General features: G+C 41.5%; 1 protein-coding gene across 1 annotated transcript; it reads left to right on the top strand.

The window, feature by feature from the left end:
- Positions 1 to 4,525: 4,525 nt before the first annotated feature.
- On the top strand, positions 4,526 to 21,698 carry LOC118006730 (chondroitin sulfate proteoglycan 4-like). Its single transcript, XM_034999485.1, has 3 exons — positions 4,526 to 4,837; positions 18,750 to 18,933; positions 19,608 to 21,698. Exons 1-3 carry the CDS (start codon positions 4,565 to 4,567, stop codon positions 21,653 to 21,655), a joined length of 2,505 nt encoding a protein of 834 aa, XP_034855376.1. The 5' UTR covers positions 4,526 to 4,564; the 3' UTR covers positions 21,656 to 21,698.
- Positions 21,699 to 22,376: the final 678 nt, after the last annotated feature.

The raw sequence follows: 22,376 nt of genomic DNA, 5'->3' as shown, positions 1-22,376 counted from the left end.
ATTTGAAAGTCATTTTTTAACTCAGTTATTTCAAAGTAGGAAGGACTGCAGTTCTAAATGAACTCTTTGTGTGTGAACGAAGAAAAAATGTCTACTCAATGTATATTTTCGTTATTTTGCATATACATGGGTATACATAAATACACATATACACATATGTACACACACACATATACTCACATTCTACTTCTTCCTGCAAAATTTATTCCCCAGAAAATTTTATAACCAGTTTTTCACCTTGAATGCTACCATGAAATGCATTTGTTTATTTATCTTTAGTCGTGACATGTTAGAACATGTTGTGTGTGGTCTTAGGACCTAGTTTTTCTGCATATCCAAATGGTACTTGGCTCTTTAACAAAGAGTGTTGAGGAGGGGTTGACCTTGAGAGTTTTGTCAAACTGGTCTAGAATATAAGCTTACACAGTAGCTGATCAGTGAAGGGTATTCATAGCAGACTGTGTCACTTCAATCCCCTTGGGGTTCGGTCATGCTATAGAGGGAATCACATCTCACTGATGGGCCATCTGTCCTTTGTGGTGGGAATGGAGGGAGAGAAGAAAGCAGAAGGAAATCACAGTGTGTTGCTAGAGTTTAGAGCAGAGATTTGTAAAACCTTTTAGTCAGCTAGTCTTGCAACACTGATTTGAATATTGCAAGACTTAGTGGGAGATAATCAAGAGCTCTAAGAAAAGGCTTAATCAAGCCTTAAGGAAAAAAAAATAAAGGCTTACTAATTGGGGAAATAGGAGACTTACCCTCAACAGGACACTAACCATGCATAACATATGCTAAGGGTCCAGTGAGTGGTATAGACTAGGTGAGCAACACGAGTTCAGGGGAGGGAAATTCCCCATAGCCTGGAATAGTCACGGAGAGCTTGTTGGCTAGAGAGGTCCTCAGCTGCCTGTGCAGAGGAAGTAGCATTTCAATGAGTGGCAACAAAGAGGGGTGAGCATACCAGAGAGCACAGTATGGCTGCAGAGGTGAGGACCAGGGAAGAGGTTTGGCAGCGTGTTCGGAAGGTGGAGAGGAGAATCTGTTGGATTTGTTGAATGATTCATCACATTTCCTAACTCAGTTATCATTCCAGCACTGAGCTTAAAGTAGTACAGTGTAGACAATATAGCGTCAACTTTAAAAATACTCATTTTGAGGGGCACCCCGGTGGCACAGCCGGTTAAGTGTCTGCCTTTGGCTCAGGTCATGATCCCCGGGTCCTGGGATCAAGTCCTGCATCAGGCTCCCTGCTCAGCGGGGAGCCTGCTTCTCCCTCTTCTCCCCGCTTGTGCTCTCTCTCACTATCTCTGTTGCTATCTCTGTCTCTCTCAAATAAATAAATAAAATCTTTTAAAAAATGAAAATACTCATTTTGGAGTCAGTGAGACCTACATTTGACCATTAGGCAAATCGTTTAACCTCTCGGAGACTTGTTATCCCTTCTTAGTGAGGACACAAATCTGTATTTCTTTGGATTATCATGATATCCAAAAGGAATGGCAGGACTATCTGTGCTGTTCCTAGTACATCTCTACTCCTTATTAGGGCTTGTCACATATGAGACACTTGATAATGTCTGTTGAAGAAATGAGCAAGGCCTCCTAGCCTGGTGGCCATGAATCTCTTGCTGTTACGGAGGTGGTTGTTTTTCATGAAACAAACACAATGGGAGATAAGGTATGTTTGAGAAATGCTGTATTTAAAAGAAGGATAGGGATGCCTGGGTGGCTCAGATGGTTAAGCATCTGCCTTCGGCTCAGGTCATGATCCCAGGGGTCCTGGGATCGAGCCCCACATCGGGCTCTGTGCTCAGCAGGGAGCCTGCTTCTCCCTCTCCCTCTGCCTGCCTGTCTGCCTACTTGTGATCTCTCTCTCTCTGTCAAATAAATAAATAAAATCTTTAAAAAAATAAAAAATAAAAAAAATAAAAGAAGGATAAAGTAGGTTTCTTTACTCCAACACTTAAAGTCTGTAACATGCTGATTTGCTTTTCAAAATCTCTAAGAGGTGCATATGGAGTGAGGGCTTGCCAAACAGATATGGTTATGAGCCCTTTTATTACCACACTTCTTGTAGGACGGTTACTTTATGGAATATACAGTTAGGTGGCACCTTGGAGAAATCCTTCCCAAATTAAGTTCCTGGAGCTTACCGATGAAACTATCAATGCTTGGATAAAATGAGGTAGGTTGGGGGGCAAGCGATGTTTGGCTTTCCGAGAATTGGGCTGAATGCTAAAAGATGCTCATCAGGCAGTTACAACATGGAGCTGGCTAGTCTTGCTGACTGAGCATGCCCAGATGACGTCCGAATAGGAATTAAACCCTAGGAACACTTCTGGGTTAGATACCTGGACAAGGGGATGAGGGATTAATATACCCTGGCTGAGGAAAAAAGCACTCTTGGCCTGGAACATCTCTGGTGGGTCCTATCCCCCAAAAGTCTAAGACAAATTAAATGATACTGTTTTAAAGAAAGAGTCCCTCCCATCCCCCACCTGCCAAAGGTAGCCCTGGACAGGGAGGAATAAGTGAAAAGTTAGAATCCTTTATACGAAGGAGATAATTAAGAAGGCACAGTGGGGGAAAGTTCTAAAAAAAAAAAAAAAGCTGAAGATAGAGAAGTTTGGGTGTCCAAAGACTGCACACATGAAAACACGATCCACCTGACAGGATGAGGGAAACCCACGTTGGTAGGTAACAAAGAATGGGCCTTAGTTTTGACTTTATGTGACACTGACTGTGGGTACAGAATAATTCCTCTTGGCCTTCCTGAGTGACCTCAGATCCTGGGCCCGCGGCTCCAGAAGCTGGAAGAGGGCAGTGTCTGCAAAAATTTCAGTGGCAAAGACGTAAGAGAAATGTGGGAGGCAGTTATAAGCCTCACCTGAGTACTTGTATGTAACAGCCAAAATTGTGCCAAGACAGTCCCGAACCTGGGACCCAACTGTGTTCCTGAGGCTGACATCACCAGGCACTCCTGCCTCACCCCCGGAGCCCCAGGACCTAGTGCCCATCCCAGGGGCTCAGACATTTTGTTTTGTTTTGTTTGGGTTTTCAGGTTTACAGAGGTATAATTAACAAAATTTGAAACTATTCAAAGTATACAAAATGATGATTTGATATACCTCTACATTATGAAAGGATTATTCCCCCCATCAAGTTAATTAACACATCCATCACCTCATATACTTACCTTTTGTGTGTGTGTGTTTGAGAACATTTCAGTTCTCCTGTCTTAGCAAATTTCAATTATGCAGTATAGTGCTATCCACTCTAGTTACCATGTCAGACATTAGATCCTCAGACCTTATTCATTTTATAACTGCAAGTTTGTACCTGTTACCAACCTCTTCTTATTACCCCATCCCCTGGCAACCACTTTTCCGCTGTTTCTATGAGTTCAACTGGATTGGTTTTGGGTTTTCTCAGTTTTTTGTTGTTTTTTTTTAAGTAAGCGGTATCATGCAGTATTTGCCTTCTCTGGCTTGTTTCACTTAGCATAATGCCCTCCAGCGACATCCATGTTGGCGCAAATGACAGAATTTCATTCTTTTTTAAAGCCTGAATAATATAAATTATATATGTACTTACATATGTAATTATTTTCTTCAAGATAATGGTTTTGCTTCCTTTGGATGTATACCCAGAACTGGGATTGCTGGATCGTATGGTAGTTCTGTTTTTAATATTTTGAGGAACCTCCACACTGTTTTCCATAGTGGCTGCACCAATTTACAAAACAAGGGTTTTCTTTTCTCCACATCCCTCATCAGCTTTTGTTATCTCTTGTCTTTTTGATAATGGCTGTCCTAACAGGTGTGAGGTGGTATCTCATTGAGGTTTTGGTTTGCATTCCCCTGATGATAAGTGATGATGAGCACTTTTTCATGTACCTGTTGGCCCTTTTTCTGATCCGTAGTCAGACGCGTTATCCATTGCGCCACTGGCCCTGTCCTGTTGGCCCTTTTTTATGTCTTCTTTGGAAAATTAGAGGGGTGATTGGGGGAGGGGGAAAACACTGCTCCTTCACCACAGACCATTTGAGAACCACCTGCTCTAACCTGAATGTCCCAAGGCTCTCTAGCTCTGAGTTGCCACATTTGGTCAAATTAGCACAAACACTTGTGTGTTCCTGGTTCTTCCTCCTGCCTGTCTGGGGTCCTCTGGAGATGTCTCAAGTTCGTTCAAGAGCCAACCTCTCCCCCAGATGTCCACAGATGGACACTCCATTGAGCACCTGCAGCTACCATCAGGCCAGGGTGCGTCTGTCCTCCCCGGGGGGGGGGGGGGGCGGGGGGAGGGCGCTGTCTCCTGTTCTCTCGGGGCACCCAGCCGGCTCCCCTTCCTGCACTCTGAGCCAAGCCCCCACACACTGGCATTGCATCTTTTCTCTGGGGATCAGTAAGCCACGCAGGACTGGCAGGGACTGAGGAGCTCATCTCATCGGGTTTTCCTCCTTCATCTCCAGCCCCAGGAGCAAATCTCATCCTTAAATAGATGCCGTGGGGATCACTAGCCCCTCACAGCCCAGTTTCTTGCCAGCCAGTCCCCCCCATATAAACATGTGTTTTCCAGAATTTTCAGGGGTCTATAAAGGTCATTTTGTTAACTGGCAGCCTTCCTATGCCTCATACTTCAGGGCATGTTTTAATCTTCACTTAGGTTCCATGAAGCCCCTTTCATCTGGTGACCTGAGAGCTGTGACCAGTGACGCGGACAGCATAGGAAACAGAACTGTAACTTTTACGGTTATAAGTTCCCCTAGACTCGGGAGGCTGGTGCGAGTCAATTCTGACAACAGCACGGAGGATGTTTCCGTGTTTACGCAGAATCTGGTGAGTCCTGAGGTCCGTGCAGCTGGGCAGGGCTGGGTGGCTCTGCAGGGTGGCCCCTCGCTTGTCTTCATCCTGTTAAGCCCAGCCGACGCGCCCCTTTGCCCAGGCAATGACCATTTCAGCTGTGCTGGTTTTCAAACCAAACACTTTGTAGCGAGCACAGCATGACACAGTTGTCAGAAAACTCTAAGCAACTTCAAACTCTGTGTCTAATAAACGAAAAGGAATCCTTTTATCATGAAGAAAGATTTCAAAGGAAACCCAAAGCGGAGGTGCAGGAGTAAATTCCGCAGGATATGTCATATTTTACATATGATTTAATATGTAAAATTATATACATTATTTAGCATAGTATAGTTATACGTATACACATAAATCTGTATGTGTGTGTATCTAATCTGTATCCAGAACCATCTGTTTTAAACTTCACTAGCTTTCTACCACCACCACCATCCACATACCTTTTTATTTAAATGGATAAGCCTTCAAGCCTTTTGATATGTATTTTTTTTTCTTTTGCATCCTAGGAATGTGACTGACTGTCATACGTGATTTCATTTTCTAAAAGTCTATGTTCCCAAATGGTCTTCTTGAATATAACTAATTCTTGCTTTTTCCATTCTTAAACATTGTGTACACAGATTTGATCGATGATTTGGCTGTGGCTTTACATTCTAAGGAATAAAAACACTCCAAAGTCAAATTTAGAGACATAGTAAGAGTGAGCCACATGTCTGCCTTTAACCTTCATGCCATTTCTCTCCTGTGTGATGTAGCAAAGTTGAATTTGGCTTTGGCCTTGCAGCTGCCTTTGGGATGCATTTAAGGGCGCAGACCATGAGGCTAGCAAAAGCTCTGAGTGTAGCACTGAAAAAGAGGAAGTATGAATTCTCTAGTTTACAGATGCCCTCTGGAGGAAGAAAAAATAAATTAGGTCGAAAACTAAATTCTGTGAGGAACTTAATGTGTCCAAAGGCATCAAAACCTGCCCAGGGTCAGTTTGCATTTTGAATAATGACAAGAATGATATCAGCTCTATAAAGACGCCTTGGCTCTAACCCTAGTTCTTTAAAAAACAAAACCCACTTTTTTAGATGGTGACCATTTTAAGCATGAGTTTCCACTAGTTTTCATTGCAAATATATGCTATTTTAGATGAATCTGGTCTACTAAGCTGTAGTGAATATGGTAGCCAGCATCCACTAGTTAACGCTGCAGTAACAAGTAACTCCGAAATCTCAATGACTTACAATAACAGAGTTGATTTCTCCCTTATACTGTGTATGGGCTGTGGGGTAGCTGTGGGTCTGCTCTCCATCTTTCCCTCATTCCAGGGCCCAAGGTCAAAGGGCAGCCCCTCTCTTGGGCAGTGGCTGTATTTACTGCAAAGGAAAAAGAAGTGAGGGTAGAACCACATGATGACTCTTCGAGTTGTGCTCAGATGTGCCATGTGTCACTTATGCTCACATCTCACTGACTAAAGAAAGTCACATTAGCAAACCTGATGTCATTGGGTTGGGGAAGGACAGTCAGTCATCGCACAGAGAGGAGGCCCTGAATAACTGGAACAACAGAACAGAACAGAACAGTCTACCACAGCGGGCTAGCCTGGTAATCTGAACCCACTGTTTGTAATACCTTTTCCTATGAAAACAAACTGCTTTTATAATACAACACACTTATAAACAGGAACTAAAACCCCAACCTAGTTATAAGGCTCTGGCGCAGGCAGTAAAAGTCTTGATCGATTAAAATCCAATTATTTTAAGATTTTATTTTTCCTCTCATTATTCCTTCCACTTCAAGAACCAAGAGGCAAGTGTCAAGGGAAGGTATTAGCAATGGCAGGTGGTCGCTGGGGCAAGTGAGGTGTTAGACTGGGGCTCAGGGCTGTAAGGGACCTGCAAAGGGGTGTCTGGGACCAGGAGCCTTGGGCCCAACTCTTGGTCTTTCCTGTGGAGACAGGGGCAGGCTGGTCTGGAAGCACAGCCTGGGAAGTGCCACAAGTCAGGTGTGGTGAGATATGAGCTTCATTCTTCTCGAATGGACCAGGTGAGTGGCTCTTCTCAACACACAAGGCCTTTTCCTCCCAAGTCCAGCACCCACCGTGCCAGCAGCGCAGCCTAGTGCTTTTGTCTCGGAGGACAAAGGCAAGCTCCTTTTATTGTATCTAAGGCACCAAACCGTATATCAGGTCTTTTATGCAAGTATACTCCTGGACGTGACAATTCCTGCGTCGGAAAGCAATATCTAAGATATATGTAGATGCTGTAGAAATTCAGCTCAGTGGCCCACACTCTCTGCCCGTGGTGTGTGAGTGTGAGGCAAACACCTCACTTAGGAATCGGGCGCCCTGTTGCTGCTCCTTGATCTTCTGCTGACTGCTCGTGGCTGAGGACAAGTCCCTTGGCCTCTAACATCAGACCTGGATTAGCTCTGTGAGTTAGAGCAAATTAAATATCTTTGAAACCCCAGTTTCCTCATCTGTAAAATGAGGAAAACAGTAGTGATCATAATTGAAGCCATTTTGAACATTCATCACGTCCCACATGCTGTCCTAAACTTGCTTCTTTACTACTCATCATCTCACCTTACAGGCTGGGATCCTAAAGCATGGGGACGTTCAGCAATCTGCCCACAGTTACACAGCCCAGGAGCAGCAGAACCTGGATTTGAACCCAGGGCTTCTGACCCTAGGTCATGCTCCCCTCTACCAGGCTGTCCTTTCTTCTAGGAGCTTGTGTATGGATTAACATGGACTGTGGGTACAAAATGCCTAGCACACTGCTCCACATGCAGCAGACACGAGCTAAATGCTAGCTAAGGCTGTTACTATCTTTTTGTTCTTGGAAATGTGAGAGGTTCCTTGCCTCTCCCGGTAGCCAAAAGACTGGTTTCACAGGGGAAGGCAATTTTTCTGGGACACCAGAATTGGCTGCCATGTTTATCCTAATGTGCTACAATGATTTAATGAATTGAAATGAGGTCATTAGAAGAGGGTGACATTTGCCTGTCACCCCGTAACCCAACTACCCTTTCCCTTTGGGGAAGAGCCCCCTGGTGTTCTGGAACACACTTCCCTGAGTGATGATGAGAGCAGGGGGCTGAGGAAATGTCAGGTCCTCCTGCCTGGATGGAGCACTTCGACCTTGAGCAGACCAGAGGTTGGAAGGCAGAATGAGGACCCGGGGCTGGGGACAGGGTCCGAAGATCCCACCCCAGCGGCCAGAAGGAGGAGGACCCAGTGGAAGGGCTCCTCCCCAGAGCAGCTGCTGTGGCAAAGTTGAGGTGGGTCTGGCAGGACATGTTTGACTAAATGTCTATGAATAAATGTCATTGAAATACCCTGACTACTCTTCCGCTTCAGTAGTCACAAAACACATCAATAATGTGGGGAGAGGAGAGAGTATGCTGAGAAAACTCTGTAAAGCTAGAAACCAAAGTGCTAACTCTGAATCTTTCCGTGTGCATGTGTTTCTGAGTATGAAAATAACATGTGCTATTATCAAAATAAAATTAGAAGACATTAAAGCAGTACATTAATATTGGGGGGGAAAGCAGGGCATCGTCAATAAATTCAGTACAACTGACATTAATCTGAAGACATTCCCATTTTGTTTAGGCTTGTGTGTTCAAAAATGCAGTTTTATTTGTGACTTGGGAAGAGGAAGAAACTTATTATTCATCTTCCTGGCTTTCCCATTTCCAGATCCTCTCTCCTTTTTCATGTGCGAATGGAATGTAAATCTTTTCCTAAAATCTGCAATTTTATGGCCTCTGTCAAATAGGACCCTGGTTGACTCTGAGCCATTTCATCATGGCTCAGATTGACTACCCAGCAGCTCCAGAACAATTTGGGACATAAAAGAAGTGGTAGAGACAGACTTTGGAGGTGAGGAGATAATCACAACCTTTTCTCTAAAATTATTTACCGAAGACATTTATTGAGCATGTATTTCGTGCTTTGATCAGCCCTCTTCAGTCTGGTTGGTGAAAAGAGATATGACTCAAGCAGGAATCAAGTTCAATTGTAGAAGGAGTTCAGAACTATTCAGCCATGTTCATGTCATCAAATGGCTTCGATTGCTTTTTGGCTTTCTTCACCAGTTTTTCTAATTTCAAATTTTCTAATTTCAGTTAGCCACTGCTAAATGTCCAATTGGGAGAATGTTTTAGGCAGTTGATGGTTGAGTTCGCTTTCACATCTTTACCTTAAAGGACGAAATGGTTTCCAGACAAAGCCGTTGTATCATTTTGCACATAAATCATCTTGCTTTTCCAGTGGATAAATAAAAATGACCATTTTAATCAGTGACTCTGGATGGCTATAGCTTGTGAAAGAAATCTAGAAATTATGCTTAATATCATATGCTGGAGGTAAGAGTAATTGAAGGGATACATTTGTTATGTTATAGCTCAAAATATTTTCTTATCCCAGAATAAAGTCACTATTATTTAAACCATACCATGTCAACCTACCAAGATAATCAAGTAACAGTCTTGTTTTTCACCATCATATCCCATCTGCCTAAATGGGAAAAGCTAAATCATGAAACTTGTGCTGAAAATCTTATACCCTGAAGAGATAAACACACACAGACACAGAGAAAGTGAATCATCAAATTTTATGAAATGAAAGCTTTTTACAATTTTAGAGATTTATTGTTCATTTCAAAGAATGTGTTAAAAAAGTATGAATTGAATTCTATAAAGCACTCCAAGTAGAGCAGAGGGCTAATTGAGTGATTTTCATTCCAGTGCATGTTTAGATCATTTGGAATCATTAAAAAGCAAAGTGTTTTGGTTTTGAGGTTTCTGATGTCTGGCCTTTTTTCTTTTCCATAAAGCCAGTAATTACGTTTAAGCCACTGTGCCATTGTGGAGGAAAGATCATCCATCTTCGTCCATGTTACTGGAACACAACAAACAGAGCCTTCCAGGCCCACACTTAGAAAATAATACAGTGCATTCGCAGTGTTGTGAATTCTGTCCAATTACCTCTTCTCCTGGAGTCTGAATTTGTGCTCAAGATAACACAGACATTTTAAGAAATTGAGAGCACATTTCCCATAGGATAGAAATTAATTCATTGCAGCTTAATGGAGAGCACAATGGGATCATTAAACTTGGGCCCTTTCATTTTCTGAGCAGAGAAGGATCAGTGTCTTTGTGTTAATGATTACTCTTGTCCTCGCCCCCCAGTTTCTTGGGGCCTCTTCAGTAGCAAGCTCCATGGCAACTAGACTCAGTGATCATTTTGGACATTTCCCACCAGTGTTTCATTTTGGCAATTTGGGTTTTGCCATCACAGTTCGCTGAATTATGTGCCAGCATATTTCCCACGTGTAGAAATATTCAGTTGTCACTTGCTCATCTATTCCTTGTTCAAACTGAAATTTGGCTCGTGGGTCCTGGCCCAGTGACTTTGAATAACCAGAAGTATTTTTTCTTCTGAGAACTTTTGGCTCTTCCTTTGAAAAAGCAGATAGAACTAATTCCCATTTCAGTGAGACTGATTTCTCTTTTCTCCTTGTATTAGTTTCCTATGGCTCTTATCATAAATTACCACAAACTTGGTGACTTCAAACAGCAGAAACGTATTACCTCATAGTTCTGGAGGTCAGAAGTTGAGACTCCATTTCACTGGGCTGAAATCAAGCTGTTAGCCTCCCTCTGGAGGCTGTAACGGGGAATTCCTTCCTTGCCTTTTGAAACTTCTGGTAGCGGCCAGCATTTCTTGGTGTGTGGCTTTATCATTCCAATCTCTGCCTCCATTGGTCACTTTCCTATCTCCTCTTTCATCCAAGTCAAATATCCCTCTGCCTCCCTCTGGTACGGATGTCTGTGACTGCAGTTAGGGCCCACCTCGACAGTCCAGGGTAATTTCCAATCTCAGGATCCTTAATCACATCTGCCAAGTCTTTGCCAAAGAAGGTAATATTCGGGGCGCCTGGGTGGCTCAGTCGGTTAAGCATCTGCCTTCAGCTCAGGTCATGATCCCAGGATCCTGGGATTGAGCCCCGCATCAGGCTCCTTGCTCAGCGGGGAGCCTGCTTCTCCCTCTCCCTCTGCCCCTCCCCTTGCTTGTGCTCTCTCACACTCTCTCTCAAATAAGTAAATAAAATCTTAAAAAAAAAAAAAGGTAATATTCACAGGTTCAAGGGATTTGGATCTGATATTTCGTGGTGGGGGGGACATTTTTAGCCTACTACACTCATCTATAAAATAAGCAAGATGTCCCATACTACCTGATGAATCACCTTTTCTATGATCTCGTTTGGTAGTTTTATTAAAGGTTTCCATTGCTTATAATGGCATAGCCCGTGAGAATCAATGTTCACTTCTATATAAATGTGGATTTAGACCTTTCTGCCAAGTAGGCCTATAGATGGCTATATTGCTGGGCTCCTTGAAAAGCTTTCTAATCTAGTTTTTTTTGTGTGGAGATTGGCTCAGTCATGGAGGGGCATGGGTAATTATTTGGACCTGGTTTTCAGTTGCCCATTTCTAGCTGGAGATTTCCAGATAGCGCCATTTAGGAACTTAGGTCTTCTATCCATTCTCATTAAGGAAAATCTCTCCAAGCTGCCACTCCCTGGGCTACCCCAGACTTCTGACCTCTTCTGGGAACCTTAAGCCCTCCAGACCCGACTGCTCACTGCACACATGATAGTGTCAGTCCTGGTAAAAGTAAGGAAGGGCACATGAAGAGGAGTCATTTGTCTGAGCTCATCCTTCAGGAGCACAGGACCTTGTTGCCTTCCAAATCTTAGCTTATAGGACTTTTTGGTTAACCCATATGGAACCTTAGAGACCCGACCTTTCTGAAGTGTTTGGCTTTCTGCAATCTCCTTTCTCCATGAAGATTTGCCCAAGATAGAGACTTTTTGGCCAGTTCTGTTTCCCTTGCTTCTTCTGGACAACAGTTATCCTGTCTAGAGACTGGGACCTTTAACAAAACCATCGTGTTTTGGAGAAGCAAGTGAACGGACTCCATGTTTCCCTTTCTCCCTCTCCCTTTTCCCAGCTGACTCCAAGATAATTTGGTTACTCTCTTCTCCAGTGGGAATTTCAAAGCTGTGAGTGACTTTTAAGCCCCACCATGGAAGAGATCAGTGTGAAAGACTTATGTCTGATGTTCTTATCAGGACCATAGAGAACTGGATTTATAAAGACCCTCAGAATGAAGAGATGCTCCAGAGCATTCTAGCCTGTCTTTGGCCAAGTCTGACAGTTTTATTCTCTTAACACTCAGTCCTGTCTGCATGTACTTTTGCGGATCTAGAGAATGTGCACACGATTTGGGGGGAAAAATTGTCAGATTCTATGTCATGGTTGACTTCACCAGCATGGTGTATCAAAGCTCCCACTTCACCCCTGGGTTCATCCAGAGCACTCATAATGACCCTTTGTAATATGTGAATGTTTAATAATTATATCTTGCCAAAACAAAAAACAAAAAAAACTATATCTTGCCCACCCACACAAAAAATCTGAATAACACTGAGGTTTGTGTTTTACACATGTGTAAAATCATGTGGTCAAACAATGAGGAACTATAAAAATGCCTTCAGGTTTAAAGAGCTTAGCCTGAAGAAAATAGGTGTCTGCCAGTCACCTTGGGGCCAGAAAAGAATTGCCCTCAGCCTTGATCTAGATGGAAACTCCTTTCCCCTCAATCCACGTTATTTCCTCTAAGGTCCTATGAGAAAGTTTGTACCTGATATACAATGGCAGTAGTATAAAAGAAAATATAAAACACAGGTTTTCTTTAACTTTCCTTTTGTAATAAATGCAGTATATAGAATGAGCTGTTTCTTTGAATCCTTACAAGTTCTGGCCAATGGTGATTATGTTCTAGCCAGGCCAGACCACAAAATGGCATTTGTCTGCCCTAGCCATACCTACCAACTGACTTTTGACATTACTAAACCCCTTAAAGCTGGAGCACATATCTTGCGAATTTCTTAGTTGCCTAGAATCTCATTGAGCTTTCCATGCTGAAGGAACAGTGCAGTGGAAAAAAACATGAATTCTGGAGTCACATGGGACTAGATTAAAAACTGGGCTCTCCCACTTGTTGGCTGTGAGTGAATTATTTAAATTTTCTGAGCCTCAGGTTTTTTTTTTTTTTTATCTGTCAAGTGGATATAATAAGGCCCTTAAAACAAAATTAAATAAAATGAGTTACATGATATGCCTTGCAGAGAGTCTGGCACATATTTAGGGCTCAGTAAAAGGTACTGTTTGTGTTTTTGTTAAATAAATGGGTAAGAAATGTCTTGGATTACCTTGTTTCTACTGCTTCATGATATAAACATATTTTATAATTAAATTTTGTAAAGCACTTTTTAAGTAGCTTATTCATTAAACAAATATTTTTTGAAATGTCAAGTATAGGATGGTGAACTAATACTTATTTACAAAGCAACTGGAAGTAAGTTTCCGGAGTATGTGCCAAAATTCCAGGCTAACTATTTCTTTGTTTTATGAGAAAAGATTTATTTTATTAGGCGTGTTTTAGAAATTTCTAATTGCTTAATATTTTCATGCCATGATTCTTTATTAAAAATAAGTATAGCCTTCCATTTTAACCAGAATCCGCTGATGTTCTAGTAAGGAATTGATTAGTGAAGACTTAGATGCTTTCCTGAAAGACTTAGAAATGCTCAGGGCATGTTGTTTTGAACATTAATATGGCAAAAGACTAACTAGGTTAAATGTATATTTACAAGAGAGATGTTATTCCATACTTTAATGCAGAAATGTAAGCTCAGAGAGATTAAATTACCTGCATAAAAGCCACAGAGCTGAAAGTTGGAAGCATTTATATTTGAATGTAGGTCTGATCAACCCATGGTTCAAATTCTACTACACTCCTCTGCTTCCATTTTTATATTAATGTGTATCCTTTTCCTCCTTGGAGGAAGAAGAGTAATCATTCAGGCAGCTGGAGCCAAACAGTCTCCAATCAAGTGCTCTAGGAGAAAGGGTTCTTATCTATAAGTGTGGAGATCTGGCTTCTGGTCTCAGCTCTTCTCCCAACTAGGTCGATGACTGAGGAGATGGAGAGGAGTTCCCTAAATTCCCACCCTCTCTGAGCTGCTCAGCAGCCTCTGAGTTGTAAACTTTAATCCAGCACAGAAAATTCAGTAGGGCCCCTGGCCTTCATGGAGCCAAATTTATGCCTTTGGCCTCTGACAAATATTTTTCTTTGTGGTTCTGTAGGAATCAAGGATATGAAATCCAGAAGATTTAAATCTCAGAGATCCAAGGGGTGTTATCATATTGTCATTTCAAATAAAAGGACTTCTCAGGTCTAGGATTTTGACCTGCATATTCACCCACTCATATGTTAGTTAGGAGTACAGCCTTGTTGAGGTACTAGAGAAATGGACCAAGTTGGAGGTGGGGGGAACGATGTTGGGATAGGAAACGAGCACTTCTTGATGTCAGAGTGCCCAAGGCATGCAAAGGTTAGCCCCCCTCCCCCATTCTGCACATACTTGGTCATCAGAGAAAAGAAATTATTGGTCCCTTCCTGAAGTTGAAATAGTAAAACACTATGGGATTTACTTTTTAGAATTATTTTTTTAACTTTTTCATTTTGACATAATTTCAGACTTACAGAACGATTGCAAAAGAGTACAAAGTATACTATTCATCCATATTACCCAAATGTTAGCTTTTAACTACCTGCTTTATCATACCTCTTCACACATGCACACACACACACACTTCTGAAATTTTAAGAGGCAGTTGCAGACATGATGTACCTTTACCTCTAAATACCTTAGTGCATATTTCTTAAAAATAAGGCCTTTCTCATATAACCACAGTATAATTTTCAAAATCATGAAATTAGCATTGATACAATCTATTATATAATCTGTAGACCTTATTCAAATTTCACAGGTTGTTTCAATGCATATCCTCTAGAAAAAAAGAATATCCTAAAGAAAAAAATCCACAGTGTAAAACGTAGCATTTAGTTTTCAGGTGTCCTTGGTCTGCTTTAATCTGAAAGCATTCTGCAGTCTTGCTGACTTTTGTGACGTGGCCATTTTTTGAGAACAGGCCGGTTATTTGTAGTGTGTTCCTCAGTTTGGTTTCATTGGATGTTTCCTCACAGTCCAATTTAGGTTGTGCATTTTGGCGGGAATGGCCATGAGCGATGCTGAGGTCTCCTCCGGCCTCACGTCAGGAAGCACCAATGCTCACTCCACCCTGTCACTGATGATGTTCGCCACTTAGTCAGGTGCTATCTTTCAGGTTTCTCCTTGGCGAACTTAATATTTCCCTTTCTGTAATTAAGTATTTTGTGAGGGAATACTTTGGAACTATTTAAATACCCTGTTTCTCATCACAACTTAGCTCGCTAGTGTAAGCAATCATTTAGGATTCCTGTGAGATATTTATTACTATGGTGATTGCCAAATGGTGATTTTTCTCATTCTGTTTTTCCATCTGCATTTACTAGTTGGAATTATACAAATTTTAATTTCTAATGACATTCCAAAAAGACTTCATCTGTAAAAGAGAAAATATCTGGGCTAATCTAAATCCCATGAGAAATAAAAACCTCCCCTCTCCTTAATCTCAGAGCCCAGGTATTCAGCTAAGTGGTTTATTGATCTATATTGAATACAGCAGAAATATGCAGAGCTGTTGGAAGTTGCCCCTACGGCCACTTTCTATTTGAGGTAACAAAATTCCTAATCCTGTCTGAGATCCTTCTCTCTTGAGGTTTACCTTACATTTTTTCCCATAAAGTCTTGGTCTTGTTCTCCCTTTTCTAGCCCTCTCCACCACACACACACACACACACACACACACACACGCACATACATGCACATGCACACATGCATACGCCCATGTACACACACCTTAGAACCTGGTTCTTATTTGTTTATTTTTTAAGTAGGCTCCATGCCCAGTGTGGAGCCCGACGTGGGGCTGGAACTCACGACCCTAAGATCAAGACCTGAGCTGAGATCAAGAATCAGATGCTCAACTGACTGAGCCACCCAGGCGCCCCTGGAATCTGATTCTTAAAGCTCTCTATCTTCTAAATATTAAAGACTCTACTCACCTCAAAGCTCCTTCAGGGCATGACTGCCAAGTTGACATTCCACAGGCACACTCATTCCCTTTTGCTTCTAGCTCAGCACTTTCAATTATCTGCTGTCCGGTCTTGAAGCTCATACGCTCAAGATGAATCTAATTCAATTCTCTCACTCTCCAGCATAAAATGAGTCAATAAGTTATTCACAATTTCTCACTTTTGGAATGACTTTTCAGGAAAAGAACCGATAGCAGACCTCTCCTCCAGGAGTCTTCCAAAGTACATAGCTATGGTTGGGGCTCCTTTCCAATTAATTTCCCTCAGATTTTTGACCTTCATCTCAACTATTCTCATCTTTGAGAACCATTCTTTCCCTGGGACAATCACTCTTCATCCTGTAGACATCAGAAGACCCTTAGATTATTCCAGTAGCATCATATATTTTTGGGGAAGTTAATTTTTACTTAAACCAAAGAAGCAAAGGGCAAGATTGACAAGCTTCCAAGAAAATTTTTCCTCCTGGTCAGTAGACTATGTTACTTTTAACATTAAGAAGCTGGATGTCTCTTGTCTTATAATATTATGCCTCTTTCAAGCAGAATGGGAACCTTTAGGAACCATTCTCCAGTCCAAAATCCATGGCACAGTTGCTTGTTTCTAGGAAAAGGAATACATTTATGATGAATATTTCATCATAAATCTTTAGCTGAGACTAGAAATAGTAGAACTGCTAAATAAAACTGATTTATTTCCCAGAAACTTCTAGGGAATCGAGTCAGTAGTCAGTACCAGAAATTATCTTTGGGGAAACCAGTTTTTCATGAGTGGCCTTGCTTCTTGATGAGGAAATGTTGAGAAACAATACTTTCTTCTCCCCATTTAAAATCCCCAAATGACAGCATTTCCTTGCCTTACCCTTGAAGAGGAAAGGAACAAAAAACTCACCAACAGTTTTTGGACACTCTGGAAACAGGAAGCTCATATTTTGTGGAAACTCACTAGACCAAAAGACTTTCTAGAACTCTGATTCTAGGTACTTCCATTGCACCAGTGTTGAACCAGAGCAATACACCACAAAGCTTCCGTGAATTAATACAGTATTTCCAAATACTGACTGATGAAATAGACTCAACTGCTTTGTAAATTATAAGATAATTTATCCTAGACACTTTCGACATGGACATAAATACCTTGAAAAAACATACCTGTAAGTTCAGATACTATAATAGAAAGCAGGTCAGAAAAAGATGTGACCTATAGGAATTAAAGGGTGAGACATTTTATCTCTAGCCTTCCCTTCTGTGGTTTGAGATTTAGAACTTTCCGTCACTGTTGTTAGGGGAAGGACACCCACATGGGATCTGGACAACAAAACACTGGGTGGGGCCCATCTCCATCAGTTGAGCTGGAAAGGACATTGATAGGCAACAGGCATCAGGAACTTAGATTAAATCTTGAAAAATACCCTAAGCAAGGTGGGAAAATTTGAACATCAAGGAGAATAAGAACTGCAATGGAATGAAATACATCATATATTAAAACTCATGAGTTTATAATGATCCCAAAACAAACAAAACAAAAACCAATGGGTATGTTTAGATATTGGAGCCAGGGGACTCATTTTTCTAAAAATTTGTATAAAGGGAAAGAATCAAGTACTTATCCTGTCTTTCCTGCATACACTGTACCTCAGCGTAGCCAAATAGCTGAAGAGGGAAAGTTCTTCTTTAAAGAAGAATTCCAGATAAGAATGAAGAAGGGATGATTAAAAATATCAATGCCTTGCCACTGCAAAAATAAGGGACTTAAGCAATCATATCAGTGACTCTGGAAAACTATCAGGTGACAAGGCTGATGGGGAACTTTAAAATAGATAGATCAACCTGGCAGCACTTGAATTCACCTATTAATACTAACATATCCAAAAGAGAAGCAGCCTTGTAATGAGATGCAGAGGAAATATAGAATACAACCTGTAAAACATTCTTAACAAAAACTTAAATCTGATTCTTACAACATTTCTAGGTTTAACTACTAGTGTATTGGAAATATAGGGGACAGAGGAACATGTTAAATAATACCATTGGGATGCAAGCAGCAAAACCTAGAATATAAGAATATTTAATAAATAAATAAATATTTAATAAATCAATAAATAAATAATAAATAGATTACAAGAAAAAAATTAGAGAAGGGGAACCTATAGACTAAAAGACACCTATGAGAAGCATCAAACAAATGTGATGTGGGGACTTCTAAGGATCCTGACTCAAACAAAGCACCTGTGTAAAAAAAAAAAAAAAATGTACTAGATCATCAGATATATTTGAACACTAATTGGATATTTGATGATATTAAGTAACTATTGATAATATTTAGATGTGATAATGGTATTGTGATTATGTTTTTAAAAGAGCCATCTTTGTCAATATTCACTACAACATTTACAGATAAAATGGTGTTTGGGTTTGGCTTCAAAATAAGCTATTGAGCAGAATGTGGGTAGGAGTATTATATGAAATAGGATTGGTTATGAGTTGATAGTTTTTAAAATTATCAGAGAGGCAAATGAAGGTTCATTATATGCTTTCTGTAATATACAAACCATAGCCTTAGTCATCTCAAAATCAATGTGCTTTTCTTTCTCTGATAAATAAACTATTTTTGCAATTGAGCACCAAGGTTTGACAAATAGGTTACCACATTGTTATTGTTCTTGTGTTTGCATAGATATGTGCATAATTTGAGCATGAGAATAAACCCTGAAAAAAACCTGTATCTCCTTAGGATACATGTCCTCATATTATCCCTGAAGCCAGGGGCTGATTTTTCTTCATGTCTGGGCAGGTCAGTGAACGGCTGATATTATACCAGCATGTGGACCATGAGAACACTGGCTGGACTGCAGAAGACTCTTTCACGTTTACGACATCATCCCCACCAGCAGCTCTAGGCCCTGAGGAGTTTCGTATTACTATTTCATATGAAATTACTGAACCTGGTCGGCAGAGTCATCTGCTTGCAAATACAGGTAAAGCCACCAAAAGATATGGCCAGTGGCTTATCTATAACTATTAAAGTAGGGACAGTTTGGAAATAAATATTCCCCTTATTAATTGGAAATGCCATGATATCATATCAATGCCATGATACCAACCTTTGAAATAAAACGTATATGGTTATAAAAATTTATTTCTTTTTGTGTGCTCTTTCTCTGGGCCTCTTCTTTTTCCTTTCATAAGCTTTAATAGTTGTAGTTGGGGGGGAACATGGAAAATTAACTCTAAAGCATTTTATTTGTAACTCCAAATGGGGACTTTACCATGTCTATTACTGAAAACCATCTATAGAAAATGAAAATAACAAATAGGGCAAGTTCCTGAAAGGACAGGAGTATTGAAAGCTGCACCTGTTTTCATGGCAAGAGAAAGTCCAGTAGTAGATAAGTTAGGAGATTAACATTCTATAAGTGAATCTCAAGATTTTAGAGCTATCTTGCCTGAAATATTGACTTAGTAGTTAGGATATGTATACTTAAAATATAATTTGTTATATGCCTTGTGTAACAATGCCAATTCAGGTCCTTGAGCAACCCAGAGGTTTAGAATAATCCACTCAGATAGGGAAATTTGAGAGAGAAAGAGCTTTACAGGTGTCATCTGAAAGTTCTAAGGAAATGCCACTTTGTTCTTTATATTTTCACAGGAGCTGCTGTCAAGGAGGGAGACAAAGTTCTCATTGACCAATCTAATTTAGATGCTTCCAACCTCTTATTGAAATTGCCCAAATCTCAGCGATCTTCCTATGAAATCTGGTTCCAGGTTACATCTCTTCCTCACCATGGAACCATTATGGCTGGAGAGAGGAATATTACCAAGGAAAAACCCAATTTCTCCCAGTATATAGTTAATAAATTTGGAATCATATACCTTCACGATGACTCTGAATCGCTGGCTGATAATTTTACCTTTGCCGTTTGGCCGAAACAGAAGAGCAAGTCCACCACCAAGCCAGAGGCTGACTTCCTTGAAGAGATGTTTAACATCACCATATCTCCTGTTAATGACCAGGCACCAGAATTAAAGACAAAAGGGCTTCGGTTGAAAGTTCTGCAGGGAAATAGGTTGGTTGTGGGACCAGAAAACCTAAGAGTGGAAGATCTAGACAGTCCTCCAGAGGAGATCAGATATATGATCATCCGTAATCCTAATAATGGCTTTTTGGCAATGGCTCACCATCCAGACGTACCTGTTCACCATTTCACACAAGCTGACATTGATAACTCTCAGGTATGGTTTGTACAAGATGGAAGCCCATCTTCGAGTGTGTTTTACTTTAGTGTGACTGATGGCCAACACCGCCCACTCTATAAGCTCTTCCACCTGGATGTCATCCCCATCTCCATCACCCTTGTGAACCTCACGGACCTACTTCTCCCACAAGGCCAGACAACTGTCCCCATCACCAATACTCACTTGTCAGCAACGACCAATGGGAGAAGCCCCCAAATCACTTACAAGATGACATGGCCCCCCCAACATGGGCATCTGCTCATTGAAAACCAGGTGGTTGTCAGCTTTGGGCAGGAAGATCTGCATTCAGGAAGACTTTCTTACCATATGACACATCTCATGGCCTCAGAGGACCAGCTGTATTTCTCACTATTTACACCAGAAAGCAATCTGACGGGACAAACACTGAACATCAGGGTGCAGCCTTTACTGCAGGTTACGTCAAACCTGACCATCGCCAACAGGGAGGTTTATCAGCTGAGAAGAAAGGACCTTGATGCGACTGAGCTTGCTAATAGGACTAACAGTGATCCCAAATTTGAAGTGACCGAACTCCCTGTCCATGGAAGACTTGTACGAAGAGTGGGCCGAGGCACGGCAATGGAAAACGCTACTCTATTCACTCAGAGGGACATTGACCAAGGGTTGTTGATGCTTCATCCACATGCCAACCTAACAGGCATTGATATGCTAAATGACTCCTTCACTTTCTTGCTCAGGGCAGACCATGTGCAGCCAGCAATAGGTCATCTACCCTTCACCATAGTGCCACCTGACCCCTTATGTTTGCAAAACTTTACCCCTGATGTTTCTTTATTAGTCACTACAGATAACCTTGTGACTTCAGATCTCTCTCAGGAAAAGCCCGTGGTTTCCTCAGGACCCACAGCAAAGACAGAAACTCTAGGGAAGCTGACCCAGACCAGGCAGCAGGAAGCAAGGCCCTGGGGACAACACCGTGGTGAAGAGTCTACTCTGGATGGCAAAGCTTCTCCAACTAGGGTCATCTGGCCACCAGACACAACCAACGCCAGTCCTGAGGCACCCACCCAGCCCAGGGAGAGCAGTTATCCCCTGATGGTCATTGTACCCTTGGCTGTGGTGGTCTTCCTGCTGATGATAACTGCAGTGGCCTTGTGTGTCTGGCTGCTGGGCCAGAAGGTAGAAAAGACAAAACCTCTTATCAAGTCTCAGACCAATCTTGAACCTACAACCCCAGGTCCTAGGCCAGAAAGGAGCATAACTGTTCCCACTGTCACAGTGACACCCCTTCTAAAAAGCTCCAGAAATCCCCCAGTCAGTCTTTTCAGGGACCCACAAAGTGAGCAAATGGCTTCTCCAGCCACTGAGCCAGTGGAGAAATGTGCTCCTTGGGAGACATGGATGAGTCTGGATCCCGATATGGTCCAGTTCTGCCGACAAACCAACCCAACACTGAAGCATAACCAGTATTGGGTGTAGACCGAGGGCTTTTGTTCCTGATTGACCACCTACTATACTGGGATAGACACTGGGACACAAAGGCAAGGAAATGTTGGTTGGATCAACTGAGAAAAGCCTGGCCCTGCCAGTCAGTCATTCAGTGCTCAGTTATGGCCCCATGGTTACATGTGGGTGAATGTTTACTGTAACTCTTACAACACTCATCTGATGGGCTCTCCACAATGAGCTCTGTCTGCCTTCTTCTGGACCTGACTCTGAGTATAAGATTTTATCAATATTTAAATCCTTTATCAAGGTGCTACCAAACATGCTGGTCCAACTAGAAACAGCAGTATTAACTTGGGTGCTAAAGTTAATGGAGGAAGCCTTTGGATTTTTTCCACTAAGAATTCACTCTCTCTAAGTGAGTCAGCAAGGAAATGCAGGAACTGTTTCAGCAAGCAGAAAAGGTAATTTATCAAATCAGTGAGTTTGTTCCTAGTGTGTTTCTGTAATGTCTTTTCCTCTTTGGGGTCTCCAGGTTTGACTTCCTAGGGCAGGAAATGCCTTGGTGCTCCAGATAGTAGGACAGTCTGACCCCCTTTGAAGGTATTCACTGAGCATATTGTGTTTCATCAAGAGGCTTCATCTATTCTGATTTGTAAAATCAAGCCTCTGGTACAAATATGATTCGAAGCCCTAAAATATAGAAAAGTTTATTAAATATTTTGTGATGCCTCAATTTGGCTTAACTTTACAA

This window comes from Mirounga leonina, unplaced genomic scaffold (genome assembly GCF_011800145.1).
Source record: "Mirounga leonina isolate KUSES-001 unplaced genomic scaffold, KU_Mleo_1.0 Mir_99, whole genome shotgun sequence".
Lineage (NCBI taxonomy): Eukaryota > Metazoa > Chordata > Mammalia > Carnivora > Phocidae > Mirounga > Mirounga leonina.
Note: the sequence above shows the minus strand (reverse complement) of the source record. Positions and strands in the feature narration are given on the sequence as shown.